Source organism: Capra hircus, chromosome 16, assembly GCF_001704415.2.
Source record: "Capra hircus breed San Clemente chromosome 16, ASM170441v1, whole genome shotgun sequence".
Classification (NCBI taxonomy): domain Eukaryota; kingdom Metazoa; phylum Chordata; class Mammalia; order Artiodactyla; family Bovidae; genus Capra; species Capra hircus.
Window position 1 is genome coordinate 54,068,082 of NC_030823.1, and position 27,140 is coordinate 54,095,221.

At 39.0% G+C, this 27,140-nt stretch overlaps 1 protein-coding gene across 2 annotated transcripts in view; it reads left to right on the forward strand.

The window, feature by feature from the left end:
• The window catches only part of RABGAP1L (RAB GTPase activating protein 1 like), a 719,827-nt gene that overhangs the window by 60,658 nt on the left and 632,029 nt on the right, over nucleotides 1-27,140 (forward strand). For both annotated transcript variants that reach the window (XM_018060617.1, XM_018060618.1), the window contains exons 2-4: nucleotides 14,477-14,647; nucleotides 16,230-16,422; nucleotides 26,027-26,237. In XM_018060617.1, coding sequence (XP_017916106.1) covers nucleotides 14,510-14,647; nucleotides 16,230-16,422; nucleotides 26,027-26,237 — 542 coding nt within the window. In that variant the 5' untranslated portion in view covers nucleotides 14,477-14,509. The remainder of the gene's footprint in view (nucleotides 1-14,476; nucleotides 14,648-16,229; nucleotides 16,423-26,026; nucleotides 26,238-27,140) is intronic.

Below are 27,140 nucleotides of genomic sequence, written 5' to 3' on the forward strand. Positions count from 1 at the left end.
TCTTGATTTCTAGTTTAATTCTATTATGAGTTTGATAATATTTGTATAGTTGCTGAAGAATTGATGCTTTTGAACTGTGGTGTTGGAGAAGACTCTTGAGAGTCCCTTGAACTGCAAGGAGATCCAACCAGTCCATCCTAAAGGAGGTCAGTCCTGGGTGTTCATTGGAAGGACTGACGCTAAAGCTCAAACTCCAGTACTTTGGCCACCTTGTGCGAAAAGTTGACTCATTGGAAAAGACCCTGATGCTGGGAGGGATTGGGGGCAGGAGGAGAAGGGGATGACAGAGGATGAGATGGCTGGATGGCATCCCCGACTCGATGGACATGAGTTTGAGTGAACTCCGGGAGTTGGTGGTGGACAGGGAGGCCTGGAGTGCTGCGATTCATGGGTTCGCAAAGAGTCGGACACGACTGAGCAACTGAACTGAACTGAACTTTTAAAAATTTACCAAGGAGTGTTTTATGGTCCAAGAATATGGTCTCCCTTGGTGAATGTTCCCTGTGAGAAAGTACATTCTTCTCTTTTATGATTAGTATTTTATAAACATCAATTAGATCAGATTGATTAATAGTGCTATTTAGGTCTTGTATTTCTTGCGTAATTTTCTGTCTGCTTGATCTGTCAGTTTCAGATAGAGGTGTTGAAATCTCCAACTATAATAGTGGATTTTCTGTTTTTCCTTTCAAATTCTACCAGCTTTTGCCTCAAGTAATTTGATGCCCTCTTGTTATGTGCATACTCAGTGCAGATTGTTATATTTTCTCAGAGAATTGACCTCTTATTATTTTATAATACTCTCCTTTATCTCTGATAATCTTTCTGAAGTCTGCTTTGTCTAAAATCAATGTAGTTATTTCAACATTTTCTTCTTTTCTGAACGTTAGAAATTTCTTTATTATTACTTATTAAGTACCAACTAAATATGAAAAAATTTGAAGCCACCCTTCCACAACCCACTGTCCACTCCCACGCTCAAATCCCATACCTAGCTTCCAGCAGTTTGTCAAAATTAGCATTTAAGTGTTCCTTCCATCTTGTGGCTCTAGCAGCTCTTACTTGCTGTCTTTCTCTTGCTTGCCCCAGATTTGAAATGGTGGTTTGTCCTGTGAGCTCAGTTTTCTGATGGATCCAAAAACTTTGCTTTTTGGTTTGCCTAGCCTTTTCTTCTTATAGGGAAGAAAGTGATAATGTCCACGCTATTTAGCTCGTAACAGAAGTTTAATTATTTGTCTTTTTATTATTGACTTGTAAGAGTTCCTCATTTAATCTGGATAATCAACTATTGTAAATATTTTCTCATCCTGTAGATTTCACTTTTTCATGGTGTCATTTTCAGTGCATTTTAAATTTCAATGTATTTAACTGATTTTCTTTTAACTGTTTTAACTATTTTTTTCTTCTGCCACTTGTACTTTTACTGTCATATCAGAAACCATCCTTAATCCAAGGACATGAAGATTTACTCCTATGTTTTATGCTAAGAGTTTTATAGTTTTAATTCTTATATTTAGGTTTATAATCCATTTTGAATTGAGTTTTGTGTATGGTGTGAGGTTGGGGTCCAACTTCATTCTTTTGCATTTTGATGTCTAATTTTCCCAACACTATTTATTGAAAAGACTATTCTTTCCCTGTGTAAATCTTATTACTTGCTGGTGGAAATATTTTAAGTATTGACTTTTCATCCTTTGCACTTTAAAGTATTGCCTTTCGTTGTGTTTGTGTGCAAATTTGATAAGCATGTTGTCTCTGTATTCAGGTTCAAAGCAGTCTTCAATCCTGTAAGGTATTAGTTGTTGTTCAGTCGCCAAGTTGTGTCTGACTCTTTGCGACCCTATGGACTGCAGCATGCCAGGCTTCCCTGTCTCTCAGCATCTCTTGGAGTTTGCCCAAGTTCATGTCCATTGAACCAGTGATGCCATCCAACCATCTCATCCTCTGTCACCCTCTTCTGCCTTCAATCTTTACCAGCATCATGGTCTTTTCCAATAAATTGGCTGTTTGCATCAGGTGGCCAAAGTATTGGAGCTTCAGCTTCAGCATCAGTCCTTCCAATGTGTATTCAGCGTTGATTTCCCTTAAGATTTACTGGTTTGATCTCCTTGCACTCCAAGGGACTCTCAAGAGTCACCACAGTTTGAAAGTATCAATTCTTTGGCACTCTGCCTTCTTTATAGTCCAGTTCTCATATCTGTACATGATTACGGGAAAGACCATTGCCTTGACTACAAAGGCCTTTTTCTGGCAAAGTGATGTCTTTGCTTTTAACACTCTGTCTAGGCTTGTTGTAGCTTTCCTGCCTGCCATGAGGCGATCATCCTCTAATTCCATGTCTGCAGTCACCTTCCGCCATTTTAGCATCCAAGAAGAGGAAATCTGTCACTGCTTCCACCTTTTGCCCTTCTATTTGCCATGAAGTGATGGGACTGGATGCCATGATCTTAGTTGTTTTAATAATGAGTTTTAAACTGTTTTTAAAAATTTCCTCCTTCACCCTGCTTTAGTAGTGAAGCTACTAGTAATACCTTCACTACTAAGATAGTAGTAGTACTTGGCAAACTTCTAGAAGTATCTTTAAGGCCCTTCAAGGCAGGGTTGTGATGGTTGTATTAAAAGCTGTCTTAATTTTGAGTAGAATGAGAGGTGCCAGGCTATGTTTGGAAGAGGTCACAAAATTACATATAATAAACTATTAGTTTTCTTGTTAGCATGACAGAATATCTGACATTCTCTTGGGATAAAGAAAACCTCTATTAAAAATGGACATCTTATTTGAATAAGCTACCACAGTGCACATTAGTATTGAGTTACATGCTAATTCAGAATTAACTGTTAGTTTAACTGTCAACCACTAGACCATTCAGGTATGACCTAAGTCAAATCCCTTATGGTTACACAGTGGAAGTGAGAAATAGATTTAAGGGACTAGATCTGATAGATAGAGTGCCTGATGAACTATGGATGGAAGTTCCTGACATTGTACAGGAGACAGGGATCAAGGCCATCCCCAAGAAAAAGAAATGCAGAAAGGCAAAATGGCTATCTGAGGAGGCCTTACAAATAGCTGTGAAAAGAAGAGAAGTGGAAAGCAAGGAGAAAAGGAAAGATACACCCATATGAATGCAGAGTTCCATAGAATAGCAAGGAGAGATAAGAAAGCCTTCCTCAGCAATCAATGCACAGAAACAGAGGAAAACAACAGAATGGGAAAGACTAAAGATCTCTTCAAGAAAATTAGAGATATCAAGGGAACATTTCATGCAAAGATGGGCTCAATAAAGGACAGGAATGGTATGGATCAAACAGAAGCAGAAGATATTAAAAAGAGGTGGCAAGAATACACAGACGAACTGTACAAAAAAGATCTTCACAACCAAGATAATCACGATGGTGTGATCACTCACCTAGAGCCAGACATCCTGGAATGGGAAGTCAAGTGGGCCTTAGGAAGCATCACTATGAACAAAGCTAGTGGAGGTGATGGAATTCCAGTTGAGGTATTTAAAATCCTGAAAGATAATGCTGTGAAAGTGCTGCACTCAATATTCCAGCAAATTTGGAAAACTCAGCAGTGACCAGAGGACTGTAAAAGGTCAGTTTTCATTCCAATCCCTAAGAAAGGCAATGCCAACAAATGCTGAAACTACTGCACAGTTGCACTCATCTCACATGCTAGCAAAGTAATGCTCAAAATTCTCCAAGCCAGGCTTCAGCAATACGTGAACCATGAACTTCCAGATGTTCAAGCTGGTTTTAGAAAAGGCAGAGGAACCAGAGATCAAATTGCCAACATCAGCTGGATCATGGAAAAAGCAAGAGAGTTCCAGAAAAATATCTATTTCTGCTTTATTGACTATGCCAAAGCCTTTGACTGTGTGGATCACAAAAAACTGTGGAAAATTCTTCAGAAGATGGGAATACCAGACCACCTGACTTTCCTTTTGAGAAACCTGTATGCAAGTCAGGAAGCAATAGTTAGAACTGGACATGGAAGAACAGACTGGTTCCAGATAGGAAAAGGAGTACATCAAGGCTGTATATTGTCACCGTGCTTATTTAATTTACATGCAGAGTACATCATGAGGAAGTCTGGCCTGGAGGAAGCACAAGCTGGAATCAAGGTTGCTGGGAGAAATATCAATAACCTCCGATATGCAGATAACACCACTGTTATGGCAGAAAGTGAAGAAGAACTAAAGAGCTTCTTGATGAAAGTGAAAGTGGAGAGTGAAAAGGTTGGCTTCACGCTCAACATTCAGAAAACTAAGATCATGGCATCTGGTCCCATCACTTTGTGGCAAATAGATGGGAAACAGTGGCTGACTTTATTTTTTGGGAGGTTGCAAAATCACTGCAGGTGGTGATTGCAGCCATGAAATGAAAAGACTTTTACTCCTTGGAAGGAAAGTTATGACCAACCTAGACAGCATATTAAAAAGCAGAGACATTACTTTGTCAACGAAGGTCTGTCTAGTCAAGGCTATGGTTTTCCCAGTAGTCATGTATGAATATGAGAGTTGGACTGTAAAGAAAGCTGAGTGCAGAAAAATTGATGCTTTGGAACTGTGGTGTTGGAGAAGACTCTTGAAAGTCTCTCAGCCTGCAAGGACATCCAACGAGTCCATCCTAAAGGAGATCAGTCCTGGGTGTTCATTGGAAGGACCAATGTTAAAGCTGAAACTTCAATACTTTGGCCACCTGATGCGAAGAGCTGACTCATTTGAAAAGACCCTGATGCTGGGAAAGATTGAAGGCAGGAGGAGCATGGGATGACAGAGGATAAGATGGTTGGATGGCATCACCAACTCAATGGACCTGAGTATAGGTGGACCCCGGGAGTTGGTGATGGACAGGGAGGCCTAGAGTGCTGCGGTTCATGGGATTGCAAAGAGTTGGACACGACTGAGCAACTGAACTGAACTGAAGAGAATCCTTTGGGGGAAGACACAGTTGGGATTGTGGCGGGGGTATATTTAGATAGCCTTAGTGTCAGGGGTGACCTCAGGCTCTCTGCCTTTCTATCTATATTTCACTTCATACCAAGTATAGTTGACCTTTGAACAACATGGGTTTGAACTGTCTGAGTCTACATATACATAGATTTTTTTTTTTTTCAAATAATGCTACAGTACTACGCAGTCTGGTTGGTTGAAGCCACAGATGACAAATCAAGGATATGGAATGTCAATTACGATACTTGAGCATCTGTGGATTCAGGTGTCTGTGGTGGGTCCTAGAATCAATTCTCCATGGATACTGAGGGACAACTGTATTCTGACCTATAGTTCTTATTTTGAAGCTATCATGGCCTCCTTTCTGTTTCTCAGTAAGCCTTCTCTTTAGTGACAACCCACTCCAGTACTCTTCAGAGAAGGCAATGGCACCCCACTCCAGTACTCTTGCCTGGAAAATCCCATGGATGAAGGAGCCTGGTGGGTTGCCGTCTATGAGGTTGCAGAGTCAGACACGACTGAGTGACTTCCCTTTCACTTTTCACTTTCATGCATTGGAGAAGGAAATGGCAACCCACTCCAGTGTTCTTGCCTGGGACGCGGGAGCCTGTTGGGCTGCCGTCTGTGGGGTCGCACAGAGTCGGACATGACTGAAGTGACTTAGCAGCAGCAGCAGTCTAGTATTCTTGCCTGGAAAGTCGGGTGGATGGAGGAGCCTGGTAGGCTACAGTCCATGGGGTTGCAAAGAGTCAGACACGAGTGAGCGACTTCACTCTCTCTTAGTTCAGTTCAGTCGTCTCTGACTCTTTGTGACCCCACAGACTGCAGCATGCCCAGGCTTCCCTGTCCAACACCAACTCCCAGAGCTTGCTCAAACTCATGTCCATTGAGTCGGTGATGCCATCCAGCCATCTCATCCTCTGTCGTCCCCTTCTTCTGCTTTCAATTTTTCCTAGCATTAGGGTCTTTCCCCAGTGAGTCTGTTCTTCACATCAGGTGGCCAGAGTATTGGAGCTTCAGCTTTAGCATCAGTCCTTCCAATTAATATTCAAGGTTAATTTCTTTTCGGATTGACTGGTTTGATCTCCTTGAAGTCCAAGGACTCTCAAAAGTCTTCTCTAGCACCACAGTTCAAAAGCATCAATTTTTCACTGATCAGCCTTCTTTATGGTCTCTTACATTATACATGACTACTGGGGAAACCATAGCTTTGACTAGATGGACCTTTGTTGGCAAAGTAGTGCCTCTTCTTTTTAATATGCTGTCTAGGTTTGTGACTGTTTTTCTCCCAAGGAGCAAGCATCTTTTATAAAAATTTCATGGCTACAGTCACCATCTGCAGTGATTTTGGAGCCCAAGAAAATCAAGTCTCTCACTGTCTCCATTGTTTCCTCATCTGTTTGCCATGAAGTGATGGGACTGGATGCCATGATCTTCGTTTTCTGATTGTTGAGTTTTAAGGCACCTTTTTCACTTTCCTCTTTTACCTACATCAAGAGGCTGTTTAGTTCCTCTTCACTTTCTTGCCATAAGGATGGTATCATCTGCATATCTGAGGTTATTGATATTTCTCCCGGCAATCTTGTTTCCAGCTTTTGTTTCATCCAGCCTGGCATTTTGCATGATGTACTCTGCATATAAGTTAAATAAGCAGGGTGACAATATACAGCCTTGACATACTCCTTTTGCAGTTTGGAACCAGTCTGTTGTTCCATGTCCATTTCTAACTGTTGCTTCTTGACCTGCATACAGATTTCTCAGGAGGCAGGTCAGGGGATCTGGTATTCCCATCTCTTTCAGAATTTTCCACAGTTTGTCGTAATCCACATAGCCAAAGGCTTTGGTGTAGTCAGTAAAGCAGAAGTAGATGTTTTGTGGAATTTTCTTTTTATGTGATCTAACAGATGTTCGCAATTTGATCTCTGGTTCCTGTGCCTTTTCTAAATCCAGTTTGAGCATCTGGAAGTTCTTGGTTCATGTACTGTTGAAGCCTTTGCTGCTCCTGCTTAGTTGCTTTAGTCGTGTCTGACTCTGTGCGACCCCACAGACAGCTAGCTTGGAGAATTTTGGGCGTTACTTTGCTACTACTCATGTGAGATGAGTGCAGCTATGTCTGTGGACACAGACTCCTGGAGGGCACAGACAAAACCTTGTGCGCACCAAGACCCAGGAGAAAGGAGCAGTGGCCCCACTAGAAACTAAGCCAGCCTTCTCTTACATCTTGGTTTGATTGGATTGGCTAAGAAGATTGTTTGAAATATCATGTGGAAAAATCCGAACAAACTTCTTGTCCAACCCAGTATTTGCTGTTTTTTCTACGTGAAATTGTTTCTCCCTAGTTCTTTCCATGATTTGCTCATCATTATTAAATCCAAATGTCGATTGAATCCGTATTGCCTCCTGCCTTCTCAGCATCTTTTCCGGTGCTTATTCCAATAGATGATCCTAATTTACTTTCTTCTGTATTATTTAACACATCCGTAAGAATGTTAGATCTAAGAAAATTGGGTCTACATTCATCTCACTAGTTAGTCTCTAGTTCCCATTAGGATTTCTGTCACGTAGTAGGGGCTCATTAAATATTTGTTGAGTCTGTGAATGGCAGGTATACCTTTAGGAGTCAGCTGTATGAAGGCAGGGGGTAAGTGCTAAGACCTAACATGGGAAGGAACTTTCCATGACTGAAGAGCTGTAATGAAAAGTGACAGACGCAAGGGTGTGTCAGGCGCTTAAGTCATGGCAGGGAGTTTGGATTTTACTTGAATTTTAGTGAAAATATTTTAGTCTGGAGCTTTAATGTAATCCAGTTTATCTTTCCAAAAGATTTCTTTGGCTGCTTAGTTGGTAGATGAGGGAGGAGAAGACTGGAAGAAGGAGATGGGTTAGGAGACTGTTATAATAGGTGAGATCATGGCTTGGATTAGGTTTGTAAAATTGATGTAGAGAGATAGATGTGGGATTTATTTTGAAAGTGAGATTGACGTGACTTGGTAATGAGAGGAATGAAGAAGCAGAGATGAATCAAGGATGATAACCAGATTTTTTGCTTGTGCAACTTAGTAGAAGGTGGTGTTCTTCAGAAATGGGGAATCTGAATAAGAAACAAGTTTGGAGGAGACATTAGGAATTCCACTTGGGTCACATTTTAAGATACCGATAGAATTCCACATGGAAATATCAAAGAGCTGGATTCAAAATCAGGAATTAGAGGAGACATTTGGGTTGGGATAGAAATTTGGGAGACTTTCAGTATATAGATGCTATTTAAATCCTTGGCAATAAGAGTGAGTGGCAAAGAATCAGAGAAAAAAGCTCAGAATTTGGGGAATTTCCAACATTTAAATGTCAAGTAGAAGAGTGGCAACTGAAAAGGATTTGAAGAAGGATTGGCCATAGAAAGAACACCTGAAGTGTGTAATGTCGTGACAGTCAAGCTTTCATGGGGCAGCCGGAAGGGTAAGAACTTGCTGCTAATACATACTGCATTTTCAGAAACATATAATATGCAAGGGCTTCTCAGGTGGCGCTAGTGGTAAAGTCCCCGCCTGCCAATGCAGGAAACATGAGACACGGGTTCGATCCCTGGGTCAGGAAGATAACCTGGAAATGGCAGCCCACCACAGTGTTGTTGCTTGGAGAATCCTACGGACAGAGGGAACCTAGCGGGTTACAGTCTGTAGGGTTGCAAAGAGTTGGACACAACTAAAGCGACTTAGCACACACACATAATATGCAAAATGAGAAAAACCTTTTAGAGGACAGATGAATGTGCTTGAAGGGTTTTAAAAAAGAAGTATGTTTACATGCCTAGCAGAAATAAATGAAAGGTAGGCCTTGGAGTTGGCAGTAATTATTCTTTGTTTTGATGTTATTAGAAACTTTGATTTTTCAATAATGTTAGGAAGTAGTTTTTTCAACTGTGCCTTGAAGGGAAAAGTAATTTTTTTTCCTCCTTTTTTGATGAGAGTAATGGTGTTAGTGTCACCTACTGGTAAAATGAGATATTGCAGCCTTTTTTTTTTTTTTTTTAATGAGGAAGTGAACAAAACAACCTAATTAGAGAAAAAGAACATTTCTGGGGGAATTTTTGGCATGGGTCAGACTTACCATGGTTACGAGGTCCTGCATTCTTCAGCACTGATCTACTTGTCTGCTGAGAGGGCTCAAACCTTGTGCGCACCAGGACCCAGAGACCCCCACAGAGACTGAACCAGAATTGTGTTTGAGTGTCTCCTGCGAAGTTACGGGTCAGCAGTGGCCTGCCTCAGGGGCAGGGGCTCTGGGTTCAGCAGACCTGGGTATGGCATAAGCCCTCTTGGAGGAGGTCGCCATTAACCCCATCATAGAGCCACCAGAACTTACATAGGACTGGGGAAACAGACTCTTGGAGGGCACAAACAGAACCTTGTGTGCTCCAGGACCCAGGAGAGAGGAGCAGTGACCCCACAAAAGACTGACCCAGACTTGCCCACGAGTGTCCAGGGGTCTCTGACAGAGGCGTGGGTCGACGGTGGCCTGCTGCAGGGTCAGGGGCACTGAGTGCAGCAGTGCCTTCATGGGACCTTTCAAAGGAGGTCGCCATTATCTTCATTACCTCCACCATAGTTTGGCCTCAGGTCAAACAACAGGGAGGGAACACAGCCCCGCCCATCAACAAAATTTGATTAAAGATTTATTGAGCATGGCCCATCAGAACGAGACCCAGATTCCCCCTCAATCTGTCTCTCCCATCAGGAAGTGTCCATAAGCCTCTTATCCTTATCCATCAGAAAGAAAGAAAGAAAGTGAAGTTGCTCAGTCATGCCTGACTCTTTGCGACCCCTTGGACTGTGGCCCACTAGGCTCCTTCGCCCATGGGATTCTCCAGGCAAGAACACTGGAGTGGGTTGCCATTTCCTTCTCCAGGGGATCTCCCCAACCCAGGGATCGAACCCCGGTCTCCCGCATTGCAGGCAGACGCTTTAACCTCTGAGCCACCAGGGAAGCGGCAGACAGAATGGAAACCACAATCACAGAAAACTAACCAAACAGAGACCACAGCCTTGTCTAGCTCAGTGAAACTATGAGCCATGCCGTGTAGGGCCACCCAAGATGGATGGGTCATCTTGGAGAGTTCTTACAAAATGAGGTCCACTGGAGAAGGGAATGGCAAACCACTTCAGTATTCTTACCTTGAGAACTCCATGAGCAGTATGAAAAGGCAAGAAGATAGGGCACTGAAAGATGAACACCCCAGGTCGGTAGGTGCCCAAAATGCTACTGTAGAACAGTGGAGAAATAACTCCAGAAAGAATGAAGAGACGGAGCCAAAGCAAAAACTACACCCAGTTGTGATGTGACAGGTAATGGAAGTAAAGTCTGACATTAATAAAGAGCAGTATTGCATAGGAACCTGGAATGTTAGGTCCATGAATCAAGGCAAATTGGAAGTGGTCAAGCAGGAGATGGTAAGAGTGAACATTGACATTCTAGGAATCAGTGAACTAAAATGGATTGGAATGGGTGAATTTAACTCAGACGATCATTCTATCTATTACTGTGGGCAAGAATCCCTTAGAAGAAATGGAGTAGCCATCAGAGTCAACAAAGAGTCCAAATGCAGTAATTGAATGCAATCTGAAAAGCGACAGAATGATCTGTTTGTTTCCAAGGCAAACCATTCAGTATCATGGTAATCCAAGTCTATGCCCTGGCCAGTAATGCTGAAGAAGCTGAAGTTGAATGGTTCTATGAAGACCTACAAGACCTTCTAGAACTAACCCCCCCAAAAGATGTTCTTTTCGTTATAGGGGATTGGAATGCAAAAGTGAGAAGTCAAGAGTACCTGGAGTAACAGGCAAATTTGGCCTTGGAGTACAAGATGAAGCAGGTCAAAGGCTAACAGAGTTATGCCAAGAGAACGCACTAGTCATAGCAAACACCCCCTTCCAACAACACAAGAGAAGACTCTACACATGGACATCACCACATGGTCAATACCAAAATAAGAATGATTTTATTCTTTGCAGCCAAAGATGGAGAAGCTCTATACAGTCAACAAAAACAAGACTGGAAGCTGACTGTGGCTCAGATCGTGAACTCATTGCTAAATTCAGACTTAAATTGAAGAAAGTAGGGAAAACCACTAGACCATTCAGGTATGACCTAAATCAAATCCCTTACAATTATACAGTGGAAGTGACATAGATTCAAAGGATTAGATCTGATAGACAGAGTGCCTGAAGAACTATGGACAGAGGTCCGTGACATTGTACAGGAGGCAGGGATCAGAACCATCCCCAAGAAAAAGAAATGGAAAAAGGTAAAATGATTGCCTGAGGAGGGCTTATAAATAGCTAAGAAAAGAAGAGAAGTGAAAGGCAAAGGAGAAAAGGAAAGATATACCCATTTGAATGCAGCATTCCAAAGAATAGCAAGGAGAGATAAGAAAGCCTTCCTCAGTGATCAATGCAAAGAAATAGAGGAAAACAATAGAATGGGAAAGACTAGAGATCTCTTCAAGAGAATTAGAGGTGCCAAGGGAACATTTCATGCAAAGATGGGCTCAATAAAGGACAGAAATGGTATGGACCTAACAGAAGCAGAAGATATTAAGAAGAGGTGGCAAGAATACACAGATGAACTGTACAAAAAAGGTCTTCACCACCAAGATAACCATGATGGTGTGATCACTCACCTAGAGCCAGACATCTTGGAATACGAAGTCAAGAGGACCTTAAGAAGCATCACTACAAACAAAGCTAGTGGAGGCAATGGAATTCCAGTTTAGCTGTTTCAGATCCTAAAAGATGATACTGTGAAAGCATTGCACTCAATATGCCAGCAAATTTGGAAAACTCAGCAGTGGCCACAGGACTGGAAAAGGTCAGTTTTCATTCCGATCCCAAAGAAAGGCAATGCAAAAGAATGCTCAAACTATCACTATCACACAGTTGCACTCATTTCACAGGCTAGCAAAGTAATACTCAAAATTCTCCAAGCCAGGCTTCAACCGTATGTGAACTGTGAACTTCCAGTTGTTCAGGCTGGTTTTAGATAAGGCAGAGGGACCAGAGATCAAATTTCCAACATCTGCTGGATCATCACAAAAGCAAGAGAGTTCCAGAAAAACTGGTTTATTGACTATGCCACAGTCTTTGACTGTGTGGATCACAACAAACTGTGGAAAATTCTGAAAGAGATGGGAAAACCAGACCACCTGACCTGCCTCTTGAGAAACCTGTATGTAAGTCAGGAAGCAACAGTTAGAATTGGACATGGAACAACAATCTGGTTCCGAATGGGAAAAGGAGTACATCAAGGCTGTATATTGTCACCCTGCTTATTTAACTTATATGCAGAGTACATCATGAGGAACTCTGGGCTGGAGGAAACACAAGCTGGAATTAAGATTGCCGGGAGAAATATAAATAACCTCAGATATGCAGATGACTCCACCCTGAAAGTGAAGAAGAACTAAAGAGCCTCTTGATGAAAGTGAAAGAGGAGAGTGAAAAAGTTGGCTTAAAGCTCAACATTCAGAAAATGAAGATCATGGCATCCAGTCCCATCACATCATGGCAAATAGATGGGGAAATAGTGGAAACAGTGGCTGACTTTATTTTTTTGGGTTGCAAAATCACTGCAGTTGGTGATTGCAGCCATGAAATTAAGACTCTTACTCCTTGGAAGGAAAGTTATGACCAACCTAGAACAGCATATTCAAAAGCAGAGACATTACTTTGTCAACAAAGGTCCGTCTAGTCAAGGCTATGGTTTTTCCAGTGGTCATGTATGAATGTGAGAGTTGGACTATAAAGAAAGCTGAGCGCAGAAAAATTTATGCTTTGAGCTGTGGTATTGTAGAAGAGTCCTGAGAGTTTTTGGACTGCAGGGAAATAATACCAGTCAATTCTCAGGGAAATCAATCCTGAATATTCATTGGAAGGACTGATGTTGAAGCTGAAACTCCAATACTTTGGCCACGTGATGCGAACTGAGTCACTGGGAAAGACCCTTATGCTGGAAAAGATTAAAGGCATCACCGATTCGATGGACATGAGTTTGAGTAAAGTCCGGGAGTTGGTGATGGACAGGGAAGCCTGGCGTGCTGCAGTCCATGGGGTTGGAAAGAGTTGGCTACTAGTGAGCAACTATACTAAACTGAACTTGTCCTTCCTCCCTGACTTATTAACCCCTTTGTCACTGAGCAGATTGTTTAACATAAGGTTCTTTTTTTTTAATCTTCCTGCTTTCAGCTCAAATATTTCCCTTTCAGAGAGTCTTTTCCTACTACCTCCCTTAAAGTCGTCTGTATACTCCTTACAGCTCTTCTTTGCTATATTAGGCTGTTGTGTTTTCTTCATAGCCTGTTGAATGATTTGGGATTTCCTTCCTTACTTGCTTGTTTCCTCACGAGCTGTAAGCTCCAGGAGAGGAGGCATCTTGTTTGCCTTATTCACTCATGTAACCCCAAATGTTGAGTATAGTGACTCTTACGTAGTGTACATGTTCAGTTAAATTTAGTTGTGTGAATATTTGGATTTCTGGAAGTGACAGAGAATGTTGAGTTTCTATGGTGTGAAGTGAAAGTGAGCCGCTCAGTTGTGTCCGACTCTTTGCGACTCCATGGACTTTACAGTCCATAGGTTTTTCTAGGCCAGAATATTGGAGTGGGTAGCCTTTTCCTTCTCCACAGGATCTTCTCAACCCAGGGATTGAACCCAGGTCTCTCGCATTGCAGGCGGATTCTTTACCAGCTGAGCCACGGGGGAAACCCAAGAATACTGGAGTGGGTAGCCTATCCCTTCTCCAGCAGATCTTCCTAACTCAGGAATCAAACCGGGGTCTCCTGTATTGTAGGTGGTTTCTTTACCAGCTGAGCTACTAGAGATCTATATAGAACATGGTATTTGAATACTGCTGCATGAGTGCAGTATAAAGCTTTGCTCCCCTTGCCACCCCGCCCCCACTCCCCATTTTCTGCTTCCTATAGATAAGTGGTTTTGTGTCTGGAAAGGAAAAGATACATGGCTTAGAATGTTGAATTCTGTATTAATCAGTCAACTTAAGTGACACAGAAAAAATATTTTAAGGTACAGTGCTTATTAGTGTGAGGAGATAAGTTATGCAGACATTTGGATTTGGTTATTAAGTCACCAGTGAATGTATTTTTGTGTGTGAATTTGTATTTACTTCTAGCTTATTTCCTATTTTTTATATTTATTAAAAAGGACAAAAAGTATTTCTCAGAGAAAGATAGAGAATGCCTCATAGTAGTAAATCCTTTTAGTTGAGATATGGGCAGGTTTGTGTTGTTGTGCAGGGAACAATATGGTTCTTTTAGTCTGGAAACTCAGTGTACATCTCTATTATGTGGCCCAGTCCAAGAAGGTAGACTCCCTAGTTTTGAGATGATTATCTAGCCAGCAGAATTCCTTGCCTGAACCATGTTGAAAGGCCCCCAGAAAATTGATTCAGGTACTCAATAGTTCATGTTTTTATTTACCAGTTTTTTTCTTAATCCTTGTGGTTTTGACCAGGTGGATGTGGAAAGAGAAGTTTGCAGAACTGAAATGGAGGTCAGAGCTTCATTACGGAAGGTTAGTGGGTCATCGGATTCTGTGACTACACTCAACAGTGAAGAATTTGTTTTGGTTCCTCAGCATGGAGGTGATACTTCTACAAAAGATGATGAAAAACCTGAACTGAAGGTATTTTTTCCTTTTCTACAAATGATATTATTTTAAATTATTCCTTTTAACTAGGTGCAACTTATCTTAGGAAGTATATACAATCCAAAGTTTTTTTCTCAAGTACTCACTTTGAGAATAGAATCAATGTTTGATTTATCCAGAGACTTAATTGTTAGGTTTGTTATTTTTAAAGTATTTTATTTTTGGTTGTTTATCATTTAGAATTCAGAAAGAAGAAATAGAAGGGAAAAAAGAAGAGAAAGGATAATTGGCAAGTTAGACTTAATGGTTAAATCTTACATCAGTTTAGTTTATCTGAATACTTTTGCCTCTCTTACTGCTGCTGGGTTTTAAAAATGACTTATATAAATATGTAGTTATGTATTACTTTCACTTGAGAGACTTTGCTTTATGATTTTTATGCTTTAAGTCAGCTTGTAGCATTCATCTGTGTGATTAACTCTTGTCTGAATATTTTTTAAGTATATGTTTTGTAATTTTAGTCATTGAGATTTTATTTAGATGTGGTCCTTTTTATTTTTCATTTTTATGTTGCCTTTTTGTTAGGCAGCATAACGTTTGAGTTATCAGAAAAAGTCTTTCTTTGAAGCTGTTTACCAATTCAAGTATGTATGTGATATATATATATTTTTTCTTGCAAACAGATATATGTATAGTGTTTGACCAAATGAAAACTGTTTTCTTATTTATAAATAAAACCAAACAAACTCAGGTATATATCTATGGGACTTGCATAACCACCTTCTAGATATAGGGAGAGAGAAATTAGCCTAAAATGCTATACATTATTTATGACTTGTATTTAGTATTAGTTATGATACAAAGGTATGTTAGTATGTTAATCTAATAAAATATCAATCTAATAAAACATCTAATTTATAAAAATTAGATGATTAAGTACTCATTTACATAATGTTGAGGATATATAGTTTTATAATTTCATTAAAATAGTCAATAGATTCCTTTAAATTTATTGAACTATCTATATTTAAATAAATAGCTATTTAAATTCATTTAACTCTGTTTTCACGTTAATGTGCTTAAGGCATTTATTTACTTATGCTTGGTGTGTTTCACTTTGCTTTTAAGAAAAAGGTCAGCCAACTTAAATACAAGGAAATTACCGATACTCCTTGGCTGCTCAAGCAAAATTTATAAAGAGATCACAAACATATTTATGTTATGATAACATAAAATATGACCTTTTAAATGATATTAACACTGTATATTGTCTATTTAAACTTATCCATTTTTCTCTTTAAAACACATAAATTTAGGATTACTTGATTTTTAGAATGTGTTACTAAAAGGTAAAAAAAGAAGAAAAAAAAAAACCCCAAAAATCTCTGTAAGTAAGCTCTTAGACCAAATATAGTTGGAAACTGCCTTAGGTGTTTCTGGAGAATCCTTTTCTGAAACTAATAGTCCTCTATTGTTTTTTGTTTTTTTTTAAACTCAGATTTTTCTGTTATATCTCAAGAAATTAGTACAACTAATTCTTGGTATTCAGTAACTATTTTTTTTATTAAGTTCTAGAACCATATTATGATTGAAAGGAATTGTTTTCCTTTGTCTGTAGATAGTTTCTAATGGTGATGAACAACTGGAAAAAGCCATGGAAGAGATTTTGAGAGATTCGGAGAAGGGGCAAAGTAGCCTTCCTGTTGATTGTCCAAGTTGCAGTGAGATTTCAGACCATTCATTTGGAAATATTTCAGCCAGGCAAACAAATAAGCCATCTCTTCAGTTAATTTTGGATCCATCAAATACAGGTACTGTGTTGAACTCTTAGAAACTGTAAGAGAAAAAGTGATGATGAAAATTTTAAGATGAAAATCAGAAAATTTTATTAGCTTAATTTTCTAAGATCAAGGCCACCAACTTTACAGTTCTGGTTGAGAGTTCCCGCTTTGGTTCTTAAGCTTCTGTTTGTATCTCTACCTTTAAAATCACTCTCAGTGTTGTTTGAGAACTGATACTATGTCTGGGTACTCACTTTGCTGTGGTACTCAGTTTACCCATTAATTTCAACCATGAAATTAAAAGACGCTTGCTCCTTGGAAGGAACTAGACAGCATATTAAAAAGCAGAGATGTCACTTTAACAACAAAGGTCTGTATAGTCAAAACTATGGTTTTTTTTTTTTTTTTTTTTTTAAACTATGGTTTTTCTAGTAGTCATGTAGGGACGTGAGAGTTGGGCCATATAGAAGTTTGAGCTCTGAAGAATTGATGCTTCAAATTGTGGTGCTGGAGAAGACTCTTGAGAATCCCTTGGACTGCATGGAGATCAAACCAGTCAATCCTAAAGGAAATTAACCCTGAACGTTCATTGTAAAGACTGATGCTGAAATTGAAACTCCAATACTTTGGCCACCTGATGTGAAGAGCCAAGTCATTGGAAAAAACCCTGATGCTAGGAAAGACTGAAGGCAGAAGGAGAAGCAGGTGGCAGAGGATGAGAAGATTGGAAAGCATCACCGACTCAGTGGGCATGAATTTGTGCAAATTCCAGGAGATAGTGGAGGACAGGGGAGCCTGATGTCCATGGGTTCACAGAGTTGGACATGGCTTAGTGATTGAACGATGACTTGGAATATAGTAGATCTTCAATAAAAGCTTAACAAATGAATAAATTCTTGGGTATCAAAGAATAATTAATATATACATCCTTTCATATGATGTGCCTTCTTATTCAGATTAAATACAGTTATTTTAAATTATAATTTGTGAAAATTCTAAGTAAAATAGCATATCAACTCCGTCAGTGTAATAATACTGTAAAAGTGTTTATTACAGTATAATAAATGATAAATACATGCATGAATAAGTAGGATTTATAGTAGGAATACCAGCCTTATAAGTGAAAATGATTTTGGACCAGGAAAAGGCAAACCCACCTCAACCCAACTCCTACTGGTTTAAACACTGGAGGTGTGGTTTGATCTGGTTTCTGGTAATATTTCTTTGTAAACTACTCAGCTTTGGTCTTCTCCATGTCATGGCTAGTTAGTAGCAGAAATTGATAAGTAAGGGTAAATGATTTGTTTATACCTGGTGGTTGCGAGAAAGGCTCTGGTGTTTTAACCATGGAACAAAAAGTTGTAAATTTTTCTCTGGACCAACTGAACCATTTTGTTGTGGTCAAGGGAATGACATGAATCAATACATGCTGGTCTTGGTTATATTCAGATTCCTCACTAAGTCACTCAGCAGAAGAGATAGCGTCCCAATTGATTTAAGGCTGCGTGATCCATTTCTGCAGAGAAGGCAATGGCAACCCATTCCAGTACTCTTGCCTGGAAAATCTGATAGGCGGAGGAGCCTGGTAGGCTGTAGTCCATGGGGTTGTGAAGTCGGACACGACTGAGCAACTTCACTTTCACTTTTCACTTTCCTGCATTGGAGAAGGAAATGGCAACCCACTCCAGTGTTCTTGCCTGGAGAATCCCAGGGACAGGGGAGCCTGGTGGGCTGCCATCTATGGGGTCACACAGAGTCGGACACGACTGAAGTGACTTAGCAGCAGCAGCAGCAGCAGCAAATCCATTTCTGAATGTTTATGTAGGCTAAGTATAAATCTAGGCCAAAGTGCTACAAGCTAGCTAGTTTGTGCCTCCTGCAGTGTGAGGACACAGTGAAGAGATGTTGTCTAGAAAGTGAGCTCCCATGAGACAGCCATCTGCCAGAGCCTCAGTCATGGACTTCCCAGCATCCGGAGCTGCGAGAAATAAATAAGCCACCCATGTGGTATTTTGTTATACAGTAGCATGAAAGAACTAAAACAAGAGTTTTCAGCTGCCCTTCATAGTTACAGTTTTTGTTAAGAGAATTCTTGTGGTTAATTTAAAATAACCCCTAACTTCAGTGGTAAGGAACTACCTGGAAAGTATCTATATTTAAATGGGCTGAAGTGAATATTAAAGATATGTAGTTTGCCAGTGGTAAAATTGAATAGATAAATGCTTTTGTTTAAACATCATTGGTTTAACTCATTGTTTAACTTTTTGGTTTTTGTCATTTGATAATCGTGTATCCTGGCTACTTGGATTCAGCTGTACAGGGAATTTTTTGCTAATTTTCAGCAATTTACTAAAATACTGTTTGGTTACATAATGAGTCTTCTCTTTCATGCTCTTTGTTACTCTTTGCATCTTTCTGCTGAGGAAGGGATAATAGAATTGAAAAAGAATGACTTGTATAAAACAATTTATAAGGATATGAACTTATTGCAATGGTGTGTGATTTTACTAGATCTAAAAGTATTGGCTTGCTAAAAAATATTTTACTGTTTGCCTCCTTAACTGAGGACTTCTACTCGTCATGAAGGCTGCAGTTATGATACATTTAGTTGTGGATAGAATAGGATCCAGGTGGTGTCCAGAGATGTGTGTTTGCCATTACTTGGTTGCTGAAAGGATCACTAACTCTAAAAAATTTCATTTATTTACCGATTGATTTGTTTGGTGTATTATTGAGTGTTTAGTCTTTTAGAGACTGTTACAAGTGCTGGGATTAGAAAGAGGATGGAACAATTCTTTCCCTTGAAGAGCTGATACTCTCTATAATTAAGAGCAGAATATACTTCATTTTGCTTTTAATTCGTTCTATTTTAGACCTCTTTTAGCGATTAAGACATGTTTGGAGCTCAGATCTGGGTTTGAATCCAGGCTCTATTTGTGGCTTGGGCAAGTTATTCCACTTCTCTAATGGTAAGTTATCTCATCTGTAAAATAGAGATAAAATAGAAACCATTTCATAGGGATTTAGAAGCTTAAATGATACCATCCGTATCATCCATAGAAAGTATTTTGTATTAATAAAATGTGTGGCACAAAGTGAGTACCAAATAAAATGTTTGTCATCATCAATAGTTCTGGAAATCTTGACCCTCAAAATAAAATTATACACAATTTTAAGTCTGAGCCCGATAGTTATAACATATCTGCTTAAAATGGGCCGTGGGCAGGGTGTAGGCCCTTTCTCTCCATTGACGTACCTAACCCCTGGAATTCTGTGGAGCAGTCAGTATTCTTTGAATTGTTGTTTTCCTTGAGTACTGTGAAGATGTTGTTCTGCTGTCTTCTCTTCTCCATAGTTTCTGATGAGAAATCTGCAGTCATTTGAATCATTTGTTGTTCCCTTATTTGTAACATACTGTTTTTCTCTGTCTACTTTTAATATTTTCATTTTCCAGCAGTTTGATTATATGGGTATGATTTTCTTTGGATTTATCTTTATTGATGTTTATTGAGATTTTTGAATCTGTAAATTTGTATCTTTTATGAAATTTGGAAGTTTTTTTTATGCATAGTCTTTTCCTCTAAGACAGCAAAAGTGTTACATTTTCCTACAATTCCTAAGACTCTTCATTGTTTCCGAATCTTGTTTCTCTCTTCTTTAGTTTAGAAAATATCTGTTGATCTGCGCTCTAGTTTACTGGCTCTTAGTCCTGTTACCTCCTTTCTTTTGAGCCCATCCAGTGAATTTTTAATTTTAGATATTCTCTCTCTCTGGTTTTAAGTTTACCTTGTTCCTTTTTACATATTCTGTTCCTTAGCTGCAGATTTCAATATTTTCATTCATTCGGAATTTTTTCACCTTTATGCCACAGAGCATGGTTATAAAACCAGTTTTAGAGTCTTTTTCTGATGCTTTCAGAAACTGCATCTTTTGGGTATTGGTATCTGTTAACTGCTTTTTTCCCTTGACAGGTGGTCACCTTTGTTTGATTTTTGTTGTCGTTGTTGTTGTTAAGTAATTGAATTTTTTTCCACACTTTCTGATTCTTACATTGAGATTGTGTTTCCGGGTAAAATCCTCTGAAGAATGTTGATTTTATTTTAGCAGGCAGTCCAGTTGGTTGCATCCAGACTGCAAGTTCTGTCTTGCTTTCTGGCTCCAAAGTCAGTCAGTTCTAAAACCTTTGCTATGCTTCTTTGGTCTGTTCCACACATGTATAGCATGGTGGTGAACCCCAAGACTTATGTTAGTTCAAACCAGAATTAGGGGATTGCCTACTCCAACTCTCCTCCTCACGGTTCCCCCCATACTCTTTGGCTTCTTAGGGCCCATTTTCCTTCTTCCCCTAAGTAGAAAGATGGGTTTCTTACTTAGAGTTTTTGTTGCTTTGTGCTGTTATGTGGTCTTGTATGACTAGAGTCAACTTCATGACAGAGTGGTGAGAGAAAGAAAGAAAAAAAATAGCAGAGGCTTCCTTTTTCTTTTTTGAACCACAAGAGCCTTGGCCCTTGCTTGGGTGTTTTACCTACTGAGAGGTTTCTTTTCAGGTTTCTTTTCTTCTCCCTGGAATTGTAGATGCTCCATTGTCTCCCCCAGTAGTACCAGCCCCGCCCCCCACCCCTCCCGCCCCTACACTGCTGCAGCTCTGAGAACTGGGAGAGGAGAGAGAGAGAGAGAAATGTTATAACTCCCCAAACACTCTGTGGTTTACAAGGACTCCTTTTTCTGGTTGTTTTTTTTTTTTGGCCAGGTAGATTGGATTTCTCTTGAAGTTTTGTTGCTCACTGCACAGTTCTGCAACTTGGGCTGCCCTTAGATCAAATATGAGATACAAAGGATGAAAAAATATAAAAGGAAATTCCGTACTATACTGGTAGTCCTTCAGGTTTTGACTTCTCTATCCAATTTGTCTATTGTTATTTGCTTTTAAAAAAACGAAGCAAAACAAAAACAGTCCTAAGGTAGTTACTTTTTATATTCTGCCCACTGTTTTCAGTTAATAGATAGAAGCTGTAATAGACTTGTTACTTTGGCTTGACTGGCTCAGTTTGAGGGTCTTCAGTTCTGCTCGTTTTTTCTTCAGGTATTTTGAAGCTCTGGTATTAGGGTCATAGCCACTTTTTAAATTACGTTTTTCTTATAAATTGACCCTTTTGTTATTGTGAAAGGTCTGTTTTTCTCCTGTTACTGTTGATTGTTTTGAAATCTGATTTTTCTGGTACTAATATACCCATTCTGGTTTTCTTGCAATTAGTGTTTACGTGGTGTATCTGTTTGCATGGTATATCTAATTTATTTCCTCTCTCCCTCCTTTCCTTCCTTCCTCTCTCTTTCTTTCTTTTTTTTTTTTTTTTTTGTGAGTCTCTTCCATTATTTATTGACTTTACTAGGTTAACTCTTTTTTTTTTAAATTTTATTTATTTTTTTATTTTTTAAATTTTAAAATCTTTAATTCTTACATGTGTTCCCAAACATGAACCCCCCTCCTACCTCCCTCCCCATAACATCTCTCTGGGTCATCCCCATCTTTATGGAAATCTTGGTGGCTGAAGTGTAGGTAATAAATTGGAGAAAAGAAGAGCTGAAAGTTACTGCTTTAGTAATTTGGGTAATGAGCCAAAGAAAAGTAGGATGAATCTAAGAGTTTTTCAAGATATGAATAGTTGAATAGACATCTAATGAATTCAATTTTAGGCATACTAACTTATAGGATTTCCAAATGGATATAACCAGCAGTCTGTTGTATTTTAAAGAAGTTAAACAGTAAGGAAAAAGTCGTATGTATGACTTTTGGTGCTCTTCAGTTTCCCTCTAGTTTCATTTTTCTTTAACATTCTTCTTATGTTCTTGATAATATAAGGAGCTTCTTTAACATTCTTGTTTTCTTAGGCAAATTAGAATTAGTTATATTCACCAAGAGAATCCTTCATTTCAGCTCTTGGATTTTTTGGCTCTAGAATTTCTTTTTTTTCTGTCTTCGATTTTTCTCCTCTTTTTGTTAGGTGTTTTTCTTTAATTCTTCTACCATACTTATAATAGTTATTTTAAGAGGTCTTCTCTACTGATTTTGCCATCTGTCGTTTTTGCATACATTTGTGTATTGCTTTTTATTTGGAGTATACAGAGTTTCATGAACCAGTGCATTACACAGATTTTATAAAATATTTATTTCGTTAGAAAGCTTTTCCCACACCTTCCCTCTTGTGTAGGACTCCAGTTACACATAAGTTAGACCATTTGAACTACTTCATATACCATGTTCATCAGTCAGTGAAGCCTGGTTTTACCAGTGGCTCTCGCATGTAATTGTTTTTGCATAAGTACTTGCTCGGTTAACAAAATTTATTCTGTGCATACACACACATAACATTTTAACATTCAGTCTTAAAGTGTATTTGTAGTTTTTTCTTTTCTTTTTTTTATATTGTATTTGTAGTTTTTTGTCTCTTTTGAAATAAAGTACACTGAACTGATTCAAAGCAGGGAGAAACATGCTTCAGTGATTGAAGAACATGGTAGATGAAATACTTCATTTTGAATGGCTTTAGTTTTTGAATAGAAAAAAAAGTGGTGAAGGGTGCATGATTTATTGAAAGCTGGAGTGGGGAGGTTTAGAATGGCTTTTGTGAATTATATATTAATATCCTGTAAGTATAATCCTGCTAATGAGAATTAGAGCATGCCACAAGGATCTAGTTTGGGTGAAACAGGCATGCTTAATATTGTACAGCATGGATAACAGGAAGAGTTGGAGACTAGCTGAATGGGGTTTTTAGGTGCGGATGGGGAGAATGCGGAGGGGAAGCTTCATACTACCTGATATATGCAGATGAATGCTCTTTAACCACAGTTGGGACTTTGCTACGTGCATGCTCTGCTAGAATTAAAGTGGATTTTTTAAAAAAAGAAATGGGGGAGCAGTCATAGGATAATTCATCAAAATAATTACTTTGAGGAAAAAATTTTCATTGGGATACTTTTGTAGAAGCCAGCAAGCCAGGATGGAACAAAATAAGGAGTTTGACTTTTGTTGATACTAGTGTGAGATGGAATATCTTAACATTGTTGATTTTTGCTTAGGAAATTAGGCTGCTTAATAAATTTGATGTTATTTTCATTATTTTTTGGCACATTTACACTGTCTTTAGTATAGTTTTTTCTCCTCAATGTTTTATATCATTTGAACTCTGTATTTTTGACTTTTTAAAATACTAAGTTTAGACTTTTTTTCCCTTTCCTTTAAACAAGTTATAGATAAGTAAGATAATACTTTGAGAGATCTGAAGTACAAAATGGCCAATTCAAGAACTCATAAGGTAGGATAAACATTAAAATAAATGAAAACACAGAGAGACCTAAATTTTTTAAAATTTGAAAACATTCACTGGATCATTGAAAAAGCAAGAGAGTTCCAGAAAAACATCTATTTCTGCTTTATTGACTATGCCAAAGCCTTTGACTGTGTGGATCACAATAAACTGTGGAAAATTCTTCAAGAGATGGGAATACCAGACCACCTGACCTGCCTCTTGAGAAACCTATATGCAGGTCAGGAAGCAACAGTTAGAACTGGAGATGGAACAACAGACTGACTCCAAATAGAAAAAGGAGTATGTCAAGGCTGTATATTGTCACCCTGATTATTTAATTTATATGCAGAGTACATCATGAGAAATTCTGGGCTGGAAGAAGCACAAGCTGAAATCAAGATTTCCGGGAGAAATATCAATAACCTCAGATATGCAGATGATACCATCCTTATGGCGGAAAGTGAAGAACTAAAGAGCCTCTTGATGAAAGTGAAAGAGGAGAGTGAAAAAGTTGGCTTAAAGCTCAACATTCAGAAAACAAAGATTACAGCATCCGATCCCATCAGTTCATGGCAAATAGATGGGGAAACAGCGGCTGACTTTATTTTTTGGGGTTGCAAAATCACTGCAGATGGTGATTGCAGCCATGAAATGAAAAGATGGTTACTACTTGGAAGGAAAGTTATGACCAACCTAGACAGCATATTCAAAAGCAGCAAAATTACTCTGTCAACAAAGGTCTGTCTAGTCAAGGCTATGGGTTTTCCAGTGGTCATGTATGGATGTGAGAGTTGGACTATAAAGAAAGCTGAGTGCCGAAGAATTGATGCTTTTGAACTGTGGTGTTGGAGAAGACTCTTGAGAGTCCCTTGGACTGCAAGGAGATCCAACCAGTCCATCCTAAAGGAAATCAGTCCTGGGTGTTCATTGGTAGGACTGATGTTGAAGATGAAACTCCAGTACTTTGGCCACCTGATGTGAAGAGCTGACTCATTTGAAAAGATCCTGATGCTTGGAAAGATTGAAGGCAGGAGGAGAAAGGGACGACAGGATGAGATAGTTGGATGGCATCACCGACTCAATGAACATGGATTTGGGTGGACTCCAGGAGTTTGTGATGGACAGGGAGGCCTGAAATGTTGCAGTTCATGGGGTTGTAAAGAGTCAGACATGACTGAGTGACTGAAGTGAACTGAACTGAATTAATTTGTTTTAATTGGAGTACAGTTACTTTACAGTTTTGTGATGGTTTTTGCCATACATTGACATTCATCAGCTACTGGTGCACATGTGTCCCCCATCCTGAACACCCCTCCTATCTCCCTCCCCACTCATCCCTCTGGGTTGTCCCAGAGCACTGGCTTTGAGTGCTCTGCTTCATGCATCAAACTTGTACTGGTCATCTGTTTTACATATGGTAATATACATGTTTCAATGCTATTCTCTGAAATCATCCCACTCCCGCATTCTCCCATAGAATCCAAAAGTCTGTTCTTTACATCTGTGTCTCTTTTGCTGCCTTGCATATAGGGTGGTTACTGTCTTTCTAAATTCCATATGTCTGTGTTAATACACAGTATTTATATTTCTCTTTCTGACTTATTTCAGTCTATATAATAGGCTCCAATTTCATCCACCTCCTTAGAACTGACTCAAATGTGTTCTTTTTTTATAGCTAAGTAATATCCCTTTGTGTATATGTACCGCAACTTCCTTATCCATTTGTCTGCTGATAGACATCTAGATTACTTCCATGTCCTAGCTATTGGAAACAGTGCTGCAACGAACACTGGGATACATCTGTCTCTTTCAGTTCTGGTTTCCTTGGTGTGTATGCCCAGCAGTGGGATTGCTAGGTCGTATGGCAGTTCTATTCCCAGTTTTTTTTAAGGAATTTCCACATTATTCTCCATAGTGGCTGTACCATTCTAACCCTTTTCTCCACACTCTCTCCAGCATTTATTGTTTGCAGACATTGTGATGGTGGCCATTCTGACTAGCATGAGATGATACCTCACTGTGGTTTTGATTTGCATTTCTCTAATAATGAGTGATGTGGAGCATCTTTTCATGAGTTTATTAGCCATCTGTATGTCTTCTTTGGAGAAATGTCTGTTTAGGTCTTTTGCCCACTGTTTGATTGGGTTGTTTGTTTTTCTTGTATTGAGCTACACGAACTGCTTGTATATTTTGGAGATTAATTCTTTGTCAGTTGGAGACCTAAATTTTATTTGCAATTTTTTCATTTGTTTTTGGACAATAGGTGAAATTATACTGGGAAGTTTTACATTAACTTTTGGGTGTTTCTTTTTTTCTTTCCTCAGAAATTTCTACACCCAGACCATCTTCTCCAAGTGAAATACCTGAAGAGGATAGTGTTTTATTTAACAAACTGACCTATTTAGGATGTATGAAGGTCTCTTCCCCACGTAATGAAGTGGAAGCTTTACGGGCAATGGCAACTATGAAATCTTCCAGTCAGCACCCCTTTCCCGTTACTCTGTATGTGCCAAATGTTCCAGAAGGTTCTGTGAGGTAAGCTCTAATCTTTTTTTACCGCCCTTAGACACGTATGAAGTTTTTTTTGGATAGTGGTGATAATATTTTATCATGAACGAGGCCATGGAATTACTTTGACTTCACTTTTACTCTGTAGCTGTGCAAGGCAAACATGTTTAGGTTTAGACTGTATTCCTTATTTGCTTGGGGCATTTGTAAAATTTGCTTGGAATACTAAATGCACCTGTAACTAAAAATATCTACGATTTGTGTTTTACCTTGTCATTTAACAGTGATTCAGAAAATGACTGTTCCCTAGATTTTAAGCTCTTTACATCAGACTAGAAAGAAGCTAAATGGCTTTTTCTCATATGCTTTGCTGGAGTAATTTTTAATGTTATCTGAATCTTGAATTTCTTTTTTCTTTTTTTGGCCTGGCTATATTTATTTGTTTTGCATAGTATCTGGAATGAATTCATCACATTATTAGTTGGAGAGAATTACGGCCAGCATATGTGGCGTGTTGTGCTCTGTGGATATGTAAATACAACCCATTTATTTTATTTGGGCTTCCCTTCTGGCTCAGACAGTAAAGAATCTGCCTGCAATGCAGGAGAGTCACGTTTGATCGCTAGGTTGGAAAGATATCCCCTGGAGAAAGGAATGGCTGCCCACTCCAGTATTCTTGCCTAGAGAGTTCCACAGACAGAGGAGCCTGACAGGCCAGTCCATGGGGTTGCAAAACAGTTGGACAGGACTGAACAACTAACACTTTATTTAGTATTTTTACTAGAGTATAATTGCTTTGCAATGTTGTGTTTGTTTCTGCTGAACAGCAAAGTGAGTCAGCTTTATGTTGAACCTTGAATTTCTTTAAATGTAAATCAGATACTGTTATTTTCCTACATTTAGCCTATCAGTGTCCTCCAGTCACACTTG